This window comes from Myotis nattereri, assembly GCF_964212035.1.
Source record: "Myotis nattereri genome assembly, chromosome: X".
Taxonomy (NCBI): Eukaryota; Metazoa; Chordata; class Mammalia; order Chiroptera; family Vespertilionidae; genus Myotis; species Myotis nattereri.
The window spans coordinates 143,916,271-143,927,857 of record NC_138078.1 but is presented as its reverse complement, the minus strand read 5'-3'; the positions used below and the strand labels follow the sequence as shown (position 1 = coordinate 143,927,857).

Sequence of the window (11,587 nt, the reverse complement as noted above, 5' to 3'; positions counted from 1 at the left end):
GCTTTCATCATCATCATCATCATCATCATCATCATTGTCATCATCATCATCATCATCATCAGAGAGTGTTTGCCTCAATACAGACATAGTTATACTCCCCCTAAGGTGAATACTCCACCTTCTAATAAAGTGACTCAAGTTTATTATTGGTCTTCTCCAACTCACTTCAGTGTTTCTATTCTTTGGGAGATAGAGTGAGGGGAGGGAAAGCTTGAGTTTTTCCATCAAGGGTCAGAAATTCCAATGCCTATGGAACCAACTATATAAGAAAATGAATGAAGTGGACCTGGTAGAAGACGTACACATGGCTTGTCTAAAAGGGACAGCCATGCCCTTTGGCTCAGTGGATAGAGTGTTGGCCTGTGGACTGAAGGGTCTGCATGTTTTATTAAGCTTTTGGTGTTTATTAGCAAATTGTCCTTCATATAAGTTGTACCTAATAAGTAACCTATTTTCCAGTACAGTATGAAGAACTTGTTTCTTCTAATAATGATAACAATAATATCACTCAGAGAATGCTTACTATGGGGCACTGTTTTAAATGTTTGAAATATGTTAATTTATTTGATCCCCAAACAGCCATTTACATCACAGATCAAGAATACTGAGGTACAGAAAGGTTCAGTTACTTGCCCCACATCATGCAGCTGACAAGTGGAAGTAGTTAGAGGCAGAATTTGTACCTAAGCAGTCTAGATTGACTACCTCAAGACTGGATATTATAACAGTCTCTTTAATTTTGTAGACAAAAATATTTCATTATTTTAAATTGTACTTTTTTTATTTAAAGAAGATAAAATATTTTCCTTTTTTTCTTCCTTCTTTCCTCCGTCCCTCCCTCCCTTTCTTCGTTTTCTTCCTTCCATCCCTCTTTTCCTTCCTTTTCTTTTTTCTAAATATATTTTTATTGATTTCAGAGAAGAAGGGAGAAGGAGAGAGAGAGAAACATCAATGATGAGAGAAACATTAATCGGCTGCGTCCTGCATGCCCCACACTGGGGATTGAGCCCTTAACTTGGGCATGTGCCCTGACCAAGAATCAAACCGTGACCTCCTGTTCATAGGTTGATGCTCAACCTCTTTTCTTTTTGACTGTTTTCCTCCTTTTGTAACATTAACATATTAATTAATGTCCTTTATCTATTTTCCCTTTGGGTGCTCATATTAAAAATTTGATTTGTAAGAAGTATGTTACGTCAAGGATGCTAAGATCTCATGTGTTATAAATGTTGCAAAAACTTTTTAGTTAGACTTTAACCTTTTAATTTTTATTGTATTTTTCACATACAGAAGTTTTTAAATCCGTATTTAATGAAATACATCAATCTTGATTTTTCTTTGCTGTTTTAGAAAGGTTATCACCATGCCTAGGTTATAGAAATATTTGCTCTAATATTTTTCTGCAAATTTTATGATTTTATTATTCATCTAGAATTTATTTTGGTATTTAACATGAAGATTCATGGATTAGACTTCTTCCACTTTTCCAATACTGTTAAGTATTCATTATTTTTATCACGTCATTTAAATCAATTCAGTGGATTTGGTAAAGGGAGGAAGTAAACGCATAAGCTCAGCCACAACCTTTACTAAGAAAGCTGATTTTTAAAATATCGAATTATTTAATTTTTATTCTTTTTTTAAAAAAATTCCTCACCCAAGGATATTTTTCCATTGAGTTTTAGAGAGAGAGTGGAAGAGAGAGGGAGAGACAGAGAGAAATATCGATGTGTTTCACATCGATAGAACCTGGTACCCTTTGGTCCACAGGCCAACGTTCTATCCACTGAGTCAAACCACCTAGGGCTAATTTTTTATTCTTTTTCTTACAATGTCTTACATGATTTGTAAGGTTTTTCACTTCTTGAATATATTATGGTCATGTATATCTTTCTAGAAAAGTTGTACAATCATCCATCTTCTTTGTATTAGTGAAGATTTTTACAAAGTATCTCCAATGGAATAGTACTCAGCCATAAGAAAAATTAAATGCTTCTTTTTGAGATAACATGAATGGATCTTGAGAATATCATGCAAAGGGAAATAAGTCAGACAGAGAAAGTCAAGAACCATATGATTTCACTCACATGTGGTATGTAAAACTGAAAGCAACAAATGAACAAACAAGATAAACAAACAAGAACTCATAGACACAGACAACAGTATGGTGGTTACCAGAGGGAAAGAGGGGTGGGGAGGTATAAAAGGGTAAAGGGGGTCAAATATATGGTGACAAAAGGAAATGTGACTTTGGGTGGTAAACACACAATGCAATGTATACAATTGTATAGTTGAGACCTATATAATTTTATTAACCAATGCCACCCCAATAAATTTAATTTTTAAAAATTCCTTTAATCTGTTATTAAATCTACTCATGCATTCCCAGTTTTTTAAATATATTTTTATTGATTTCAGAGAGGAAGAAAGAGGGAGAGAGAGATAGAAACATCAATGATGAGAGAGAATCATTGATTGGCTGCCTCCTACACGACCCCCACTGGGGATGGATCCTGCAACCCGGGCATGTGCCCTTGACCGGCATCGAGCCTGGGACCTTTCAGTCCACAGGGCGATGCTCTATCCACCGAGCCAAACCGGGTAGGGCACAATCCCAGTTTTTATGTATTTATCTTGTTGCTCTTTTTTTTGTTGCTCTTTTCTTAAATTTTAAAATAAAGATTAAGCAAATTGATGTGCTTCTCACTTACAAAAGCATGTTCATTCAACCACTGAAATGCTAATTTTACTTAGTTGCAATTTAATACATTAAAATGGATATATTTTGGAATAAAATGTAAAATATCACATCATTTATAAAATAAAGGATACAAACTCAAGGAAATTTGCTTTTGGTGGCACTCAGAAACAGAGATTGTCATGGTGGTTTCCAGGGGCTGGGTGGTGATAGGAAAGAAGGAGATAGGAAAGAAGGGTACAACCTTCCAGTTACAAGATGAATAAGTTCCGGGAATCTAACATACAACATGGTGATTATAGGTAACTAGAGGCCTGATGCATGAAATTCATGCACGGGTAGGGTCCCTTAGGCCTGGCTGGTGATCAGGGCCAATCTGTGAGGCGACCAGCAGGGCGATCAAAGGGCCGCCACTGGCATCTGCCTTGGCCAGCCTCACACCACCCACTTGCCGGCCCCGCCCCCCCGCAGGTCGCCTCCCTCTGCAGGCTGGGGGCAGCTCCTGCATTGAGCATCTGTCCCATGGTGGTCAGTGTCCATCATAGTGACTGGTCTTTCCTCTGGTGGTTCTGCTGTTTGGTCAATTTGCATATTAGGCTTTTATTATATAGGATAATATTGTACTATATACTTGAAAGTTGCTGAGAAAGTATATTGCAATGTTCTCACCACAAAAAAATAAATGGTCATTATGTGATGTGATAGAGGTGTGAGCTAACACACTATTGGTGGTAACCATTTTTCTTTTTTTAAAATATATTTTTATTTATTTCAGAGAGGAAGGGAGAGGGAGAGAGAGATAGAAACATCAATAATGAGAGAGAATCATTGATCGGCTGCTTCCTGCACGCCCCCTACTGGTGATTGGGCCTGCAACCTGGGCATGTGCCCTTGACCAGAATCAAACCCAGGACCCTTCAGTCCACAGGCCAACGCTCCATCCACTGAGCCAAACCATCTAGGGCGGTGGTAATCATTTTTCAATATATAAGTGTATCAAATCAATGAGTAGTACACCTTAAACTTATACAATGTTATATATGGCGATTATCTCAATAAATCTTGGGGGAGGAAAACAACGAAGACCAAATTACGCTAAATCTCTAACATTGCTTATTGAGCACAAACTGGGGCCCCTCGTGAGGAGATGCTCTTTGTCAAGTCTTTTAGTTCCGCAGAAACTACCCTTCTCTGGAGGGACTCCAGGATGATTGCTATTTAGTGTAATTTCCGCTCTGTAGAAAGAGTTTACAGTGGAAAAAAACAACATGGTTTTGGGAGACCAGGAAGAGGGGGTCACTACACTGTATAGTACCTGGGAAATAAAATATCATTAAACTGGGATTTGATAAGAATGCAGATCCCTGAGCCTCACCTATTTGGGTAGGTTTGTAGTGGTGCCTAGATCTGTGTATTTTTTTAAACAAGATCTCCAGACCATACATAAGGAAATGCCATCATAATTATTGATATATGTGTTCGCATTATCATTATGTTGCTAAATTCACTCTAATAAAAATTTTGATTTGCACTTTGTCCCTAAAGTGTCTAACTCTGTGTTAATTTTCAAGTGGTTGAGGTTTTCGTTTACACTTTCATTATTAATATCTAGGTTTGTTCTATTAAGATCAAGTAAGATGATGTGATATTTTCTTAGTTTATTTTATTTTTTGAGAAAATTAAAAATCCTTCTAAATGCAACATTCTAGATGGCAGGGACATGAGTATTTATCATAGTACTCATGTCCCTGACATCTAGAATTAGCTATTGCTATTTTGCCATATTTGCTTCTATTTTAAAGATGAAATACATTTTTACAGATTTAATTCAATCTCTTTTTACTCATTATCCTGTGACCTATTCCATTTCCTCTTCCTCCTGGGTACAAGTTTAGTATGAATCACTTTAATATATTGCTGATAGCTTCACATACATATGAATGCATCTATAAACGCCATAGAGTGTTGTGATAATTAATTAGGTTTTGAGATTTATACATATTAATATGTTTAAATCTAATTCATTCATTGTATCTTTTGTATTCTATTAATCATATTAATCATACTATTTTAATCCATTCCCCTATTGATAGATATCACATACTCGTATTTTTTTTCTTAAGATTTATTAAGGTATTTGTGGCCAAATGACATTCAAATGGTGTTAAATGCTGGTTGGACACTGGTGGGAAGAGTATTTTCTGTATAGTATAAACTAGAGTTAGAAATTTACACACCAACATAAAATTCTTTGTTCTTATTATTCAAGTGGTACATCTTTATTTATTTCCCCTACGTATCTGTAACTAAATTAGGTAAATATGTTAATGTCTGACTTTACTATTGTGTGCCTGTCAATATCTATCTATCATCTCCCTCAAAATGTCTTCTGATTTGTTAAAAATATTATAAATGCAGTGCATACTTATAAAAGCCATAAAAATTTAAATATCAATAGACAAAGGATAGTCTTTCCTAATTTCAGCACTAAGTAATAACCACTATTAACATACTAATGTACAGCACTCCAGATTTATTTTTACACATACACTTAAAGATAGTTCACATATATAAACTATTTAAAAATAAGTTCAGAATAAAAACATGTTTGTTGTATTTTTTGGTATTGAAACATACAGGCTTATGCAATTTCTACTCTACATAAATATATAAATATAGCTAAAAGTGAAAATACTCTGTGATTTCCCTACAACCACTGTTTATTTCATCTATACCTTTAAAAATGCTTTAGGTCATATAAAGTAACCATCCAGTTTTTAAAAGCATAGTGCATATTATTTTATTGTATGGCAATATCATAACATAGTTGATCATGTCTGTTTAAACAGATCCTGATTTTACCTTTTAAAATAATTTTTAAACGCTGGAGTGCATATACATTTTATACGTATGCTTTTGCATCCTTATCAGTTATTTTCATAGGGGAGGCCTCTAAATGAGGCATTTACAAAGAAAGGTGGAACTATTTAAAATGTTGATATATATTTTCAAATTGCCTTATAACTACAATAACTTACACTTCAATTGGCATGAGAGTGCGTTTTCTCAGCTCTCTAGAAGGTCTATCATTTTTCATTTTTGCCAGTGTGATAAGGCAGAGGTAGAAGCTCAGTGTTTTCATTTGGGGTTTTCTGGTTGCTGCTAGGCTTAATCATCCTTTCATATGCCCATTGGCCATTTGCACTTCTTTTGTACAATATGAGCTTCTGCCCAGTCTTCTCCCGTTCCCCTATTGGGGATGTTAATCTGTTCCTTTTTGCTTTGTCAGAGTTCTTTATTTTGTATTCTTTTGTCTTTTACATGGGGTCAGTTAGATTCAGGCTTTCTTTCATCCTTTCACTGCCTGTAGACTTCAAATACGTGTGTGTGTGTGTGTGTGTGTGTGTGTGTGTGTGTGTGTGTGTGTGTGTGTGTGTGAAGTCCCTCCCCCCATTGGTCTTTTAATGTCCTCTACAGAAGCAGGCTCCCTCTCCCCCCTCCCTCCCTCCTTCTCTGGCTTTTCTCTCCTCTCTTTGTTTATTTCCCTCTCTGCTGCTCTCCCTCGCCCTGGGTTTTTTCGTTCCAGAAGTTTTTCATTTTGATCGAGTCGCAGCTATCATTCTGGGCCTGGCGCCGCGTCAGCGGCGGGGGGAGGGGCGCGCGCGGGGGGAGGGGCGGGGCGGGGAGGAGCGGGCGGAGCGGCTGCGGGAGTTGCTGGGAGCGCGCGCGGTAGGATCACACGGCGGTGGCGGCGGCGGCGGCGGCGGAGGCCCAGAGCCCTGAGCGCTGAGATCTCGGCCCGCGGCCTACACGGAGCCATCTCTCCAGCCGAGGAGCGGAAGCCCGCAGCCTTCATCACCGAGGTACTGTGCTCCGCGCTCCCCGCCCGAGCCGGCCCAGCCTGCTGCGGCGGCGCCTCCTTTCTCCTCCTTCCCTCGCTTTCTCTCTCTCGCCCGTCCGCCCGCGCCTTCCCTGTCTGCCTGCGTCACCGCGGCCGCCATGGCTGAGAACGGCGAGAGCAGCGGCCCCCCGCGCCCCTCCCGCGGCCCTGCTGCGGCCCAAGGCTCAGCCTCTCCCCCGGCCGAGCCCAAAATCATCAAAGTCACCGTGAAGACCCCCAAAGAGAAAGAGGAGTTCGCGGTGCCCGAGAATAGCTCGGTGCAGCAGTTCAAGGAAGCGATCTCGAAACGCTTCAAATCCCAAACGGATCAGCTGGTGCTGATCTTCGCCGGAAAAATCCTAAAAGATCAAGATACCTTAAGCCAGCACGGCATCCATGATGGACTGACCGTTCACCTTGTCATCAAAAGCCAGAACCGACCTCAGGGCCAGACCACACAGCCCAGCACGACCGCGGGAACGACTACTACTACCACCACCGCGTCGACTCCCAGGAGTAACTCCACACCTATTTCCACAAATAGCAACCCGTTTGGGTTGGGGAGCCTGGGAGGCCTTGCGAGCCTTAGCAGCCTGGGCTTGACCTCGACCAGCTTCACCGAGCTGCAGAACCAGATGCAGCAGCAGCTCCTGTCCAGCCCTGAGATGATGCTCCAAATCATGGAAAATCCCTTTGTTCAGAGCATGCTTTCGAATCCCGATCTGATGAGGCAGCTCATCATGGCCAATCCACAGATGCAACAATTGATTCAGAGAAACCCAGAAATCAGTCACCTGCTCAACAACCCAGATATAATGAGGCAGACCCTCGAAATCGCCAGGAATCCAGCCATGATGCAGGAGATGATGAGAAATCAAGACCTGGCCCTCAGCAATCTCGAAAGCATCCCGGGGGGCTATAATGCCCTACGGCGCATGTACACTGACATTCAAGAGCCGATGCTGAATGCTGCACAAGAGCAGTTTGGGGGTAATCCGTTTGCCTCCGTGGGGAGCAGTTCCTCCACCGGCGAAGGTTCGCAGCCTTCCCGCACCGAAAATCGAGATCCGCTGCCCAATCCGTGGGCACCACCGTCGGCTACTCACAGTTCTGCAACCACCGGCACCACCTCGAGCAGCGGCAGCGGGTCCAGCGGTAGCTCCAATAATCCCGGGAACACTATGGCCGCGGCCAATTATGTCGCCAGCGTCTTCAGCACCCCGGGCATGCAGAGCCTGCTGCAACAGATAACTGAAAACCCCCAGCTGATCCAGAATATGCTGTCTGCGCCCTACATGAGAAGCATGATGCAGTCGCTGACCCAGAATCCAGATTTGGCTGCACAGATGATGCTGAACAACCCCGTGTTCTCGGGAAACCCTCAGCTACAGGAGCAGGTTCGTCCGCAGGTCCCTTCTTTCCTGCAGCAGATGCAGAGTCCAGACACGCTGTCAGCCATGACAAACCCGAGAGCCATGCAGGCGCTAATGCAGATCCAGCAGGGGCTACAGACATTAGCCTCTGAAGCGCCTGGCCTCATTCCAAGCTTCACTCCAGGTGTGGGGGTGGGGGTGCTGGGAACCGCCATAGGCCCTGTAGGCCCAGTCACACCCATAGGTCCCATCGGCCCCATTGTGCCGTTTACCCCCATTGGGCCGATTGGGCCCATAGGACCCACTGGCCCTGCGGGTCCTCCTGGCTCCACTGGTTCTGGCAGCACCCCTGGGCCCACCGTGCCTAGCTCTGCATCCAGTGAAACCACGAGCCCAACATCAGAATCTGGACCCAGCCAGCAGTTCATTCAGCAAATGGTGCAGGCTCTGGCTGGAGGAAATCCTCCTCAGCTGCCAATTCCAGAAGTCAGATTTCAGCAACAACTGGAACAGCTCAACGCAATGGGCTTCTTAAACCGCGAAGCTAACTTGCAGGCTCTAATAGCAACAGGAGGCGACATCAATGCAGCCATTGAGCGGCTGCTGGGCTCCCAGCCATCCTAATTACATTTCTGTACCTTGGAAAAATGTATCTTATTTTTGATAATGGCTCTTAAATCTTTAAACACACACAAATCATGCTTTACTTTCATTTTGATTCTTTTCAATCTGTCTAGTTATAAATCTAATGATAGATTTTAAGGTGGAGTCCATACCTGCCTCCTTCCTTCCTTCCTTTCCTCTCTGCTCCCTCCCCTCTCCCTCCCTCCCTCTCTCCTTCCATTTCCTTCCTTGTCTGTTTTGAATGGTGGGAATCAATACTGTTTTACTGTTTTTCTCAAAAGTGTTGCATGCAGACACTTCTCTTTATTCTGCATTTATTGTGATTTTTGGAAACAGGTATCAAACTTCACAGTTGGGTGAACAAGTTTTGTTCTTCAGATGTCCAATTTGTTTGCATTTTAAACATTAGCCTATGATAGTAATTTAATGTAGAATGGGAAATATTAAAACAAGAAGCAAATTATCTGAAGCTCTCTAATTTGTGGTACAATATTGCTTATTGTGACTTTGGCATGTATTTTTGCTAGCAAAATGCTGTAAGGTTTATATCATTCTTTGATTTTTTGCTATATTTGTATACAGTACAGTAAGCACAATTGGAACTGTACATCTAGAAATGTTACAACAGAGTTTCTGAGCATAATATGTGTAATCACAGTGAGAAAGAATATAAGTATTTCTGGAGCTAGGTATGTAACAATTTTGTAGAATCTTACAGCATCTTTGATCAACTTCTCAGTGAAAATGTTGGCTAGGCAAGTTCAGTTAAAATATAGTAGAAATGTTTATCCTGGTATTTCTAAGTATACATTTAATTGTACAGAAAACTTACTGTGTGAAATTGTGTCAACATTTGCTGATTGACTGTATATGACCTTAATCTTTGTGCGGCCTGAAGGATCAGTGTAGTAATGCCAGGAAAGTGCTTTTGACCTAAGATTTCCTTCTCAGCTTCTCTCATAAAGAGACCCTCATAATACACATTTTGATTTGTAATTGGAAATGTAACTTTCACTGAAAATGTCATGTGATGTTTGCATTACTTTTAACTGCGATGTGTAAAGGATACTGTATCTTTTGACTCTATCAGTTATTTCTCTTATGCACAGGGAAAAAAAGCATTAAAATGACTAAAAAAAAATAAAAAATAATAAAAAATGGATAAATGGCTTCCTTTTTGCCTTCTGGCCCTAGGATACTGTTTAGTAGCATTGCTCCACCCCAAGATTTTATAAATCTTATCCTATATTTCTCTAATTTTAATGGTTTTACTAAAAAAAAAAAAATACTCCTTTTCTCTTCTGCAATGATTTTGATATACAGGTTTAGGGATTTAATTTTTTTTTTCTTTCCCCAAAATTAGCCAGTTGTTAGCTAGTATTTATCTCTTGAGCACCATCCATTTGAAATACACACACACACACACACACACACACACTTTATTTTGGGTTTTTCACAATTTATGTAAAAATACGTTTTTATTGATTTCAGAGAGGAAGGGAGAGGGAGAGATAGAAACATCAGTGACAAGAGAAGCTGCCTCCTGTATGCCCCCTACTGGGATCAAGCCCACAACCTGGGCATGTGCCCTGCCTGAGAATCCAACCATGACCTGGTTCATGGGTCGATGCTCAACCACTGAGCCACACCCGCTGGGCTATTTTTCACAATTTTGGACGATTCTGGCATTTATTTGTACCACATGAACTTTGCAGTTAATTGGTTTCCCCCAAGAATAAATTGGGAATTTGGTTGGGACTGTCTTAAATTGGTATAATAGTGAGAATTATAGAATTGCAGTGCTTTCCAGGAACATGATACTTTGTCTCATTTAAAAAACATTTTATATCCTTTAGGGGCTTTTCATTTATTAAAGTCCTGTATAATCTATGATAAATGTATTCCTAGGTAACACATACACACAGGAAAAAATAATGCGAATGGGAGCTCTTATTCAATTTGTTACCTATATGGGCATTTTTGCTACATAGGGTAAGAATACTTTCATAGAATAATTTTAAATTGGCAATTTCCTGAAATCTATTCATTTCAGAGATATTCATTTAATCCCTGAGTTTTTCCTAGTAAGCAGTCATATCAATGATAAGTTAGAATAATATGTGTTCCTTTTCAAAATTTAATATAGTTTCTGACTGCATGGGGTAAACACTTCTAGAACAGTCCAAGTAATAAAAGTGGCAGGGGCATTCTTGTCTGGGTTTTCATTTTAACCAGACGAGGTTTGCTACAGCGATTCAAAATTGCATTTTTGAAAACACATTCCTCTGGGAGATGATCAAATAAGTTTGCAACACGCCGTGTACTACAGCCCCTCTTCAAGAGCCCTGGTGCAGTAAATATTGACCAGTATTATTTTTTTTTAAGAATAAAAGCTATTGCCAAAGCCGGTTTGGCTCAGCGGATAGAGCGTCGGCCTGCGGACTGAAAGGTCCCAGGTTCGATTCTGGTCAAGGGCATGTACCTGGGTTGCAGACACTTCCCCAGTTGGAGGTGTGCAGGAGGCAGCTGATCGATGTTTCTCTCTCATCAGTGTTTCTGACTCTCTATCTCTCTCCCTTCCTCTCTGTGGAAAATCAATAAAATATATTGGGGGAAAAAAGCTATTTAGTTAAAAAAAAAAAAAAGAATAAAAGCTATTTAACTTTGTTTCATTCAGCACTTCCCAAACTGATTTGAATAAAGGACACCTTTTTAATTTTAAACGCACCTCATAACATTTGGCCTATCAGCGTTCCTCAGAAAACCAAGGTAAGAAATATGATTTGTTATTTCATTGCTATATCATGCTGGGTGTTTGTGATCATAATAAAGACAAAGTCTGCCATAAAAATGAGAATTTTAATGAATGGCATGGATGCTTTTACAGGGAAATAAACCCTAAAATATGCCAGTGGCATAGAAAACAGCAGTAAATCAGTAGCAGCAAGAAAAACTGGATGTTGTCGGAGGCCTGGCTCAGACGGTTTAGCAGGTAAATTTCTTTCAAGCATT

At 40.6% G+C, this 11,587-nt stretch overlaps 1 protein-coding gene across 1 annotated transcript; it reads left to right on the top strand.

Annotated features, from left to right (window-relative positions):
- Positions 1–6,441: 6,441 nt before the first annotated feature.
- On the top strand, positions 6,442–11,382 carry UBQLN2 (ubiquilin 2). Its single transcript, XM_081115394.1, has one exon. It carries the CDS (start codon positions 6,698–6,700, stop codon positions 8,573–8,575), a length of 1,878 nt encoding a protein of 625 aa, XP_080971520.1. The 5' UTR covers positions 6,442–6,697; the 3' UTR covers positions 8,576–11,382.
- Positions 11,383–11,587: the final 205 nt, after the last annotated feature.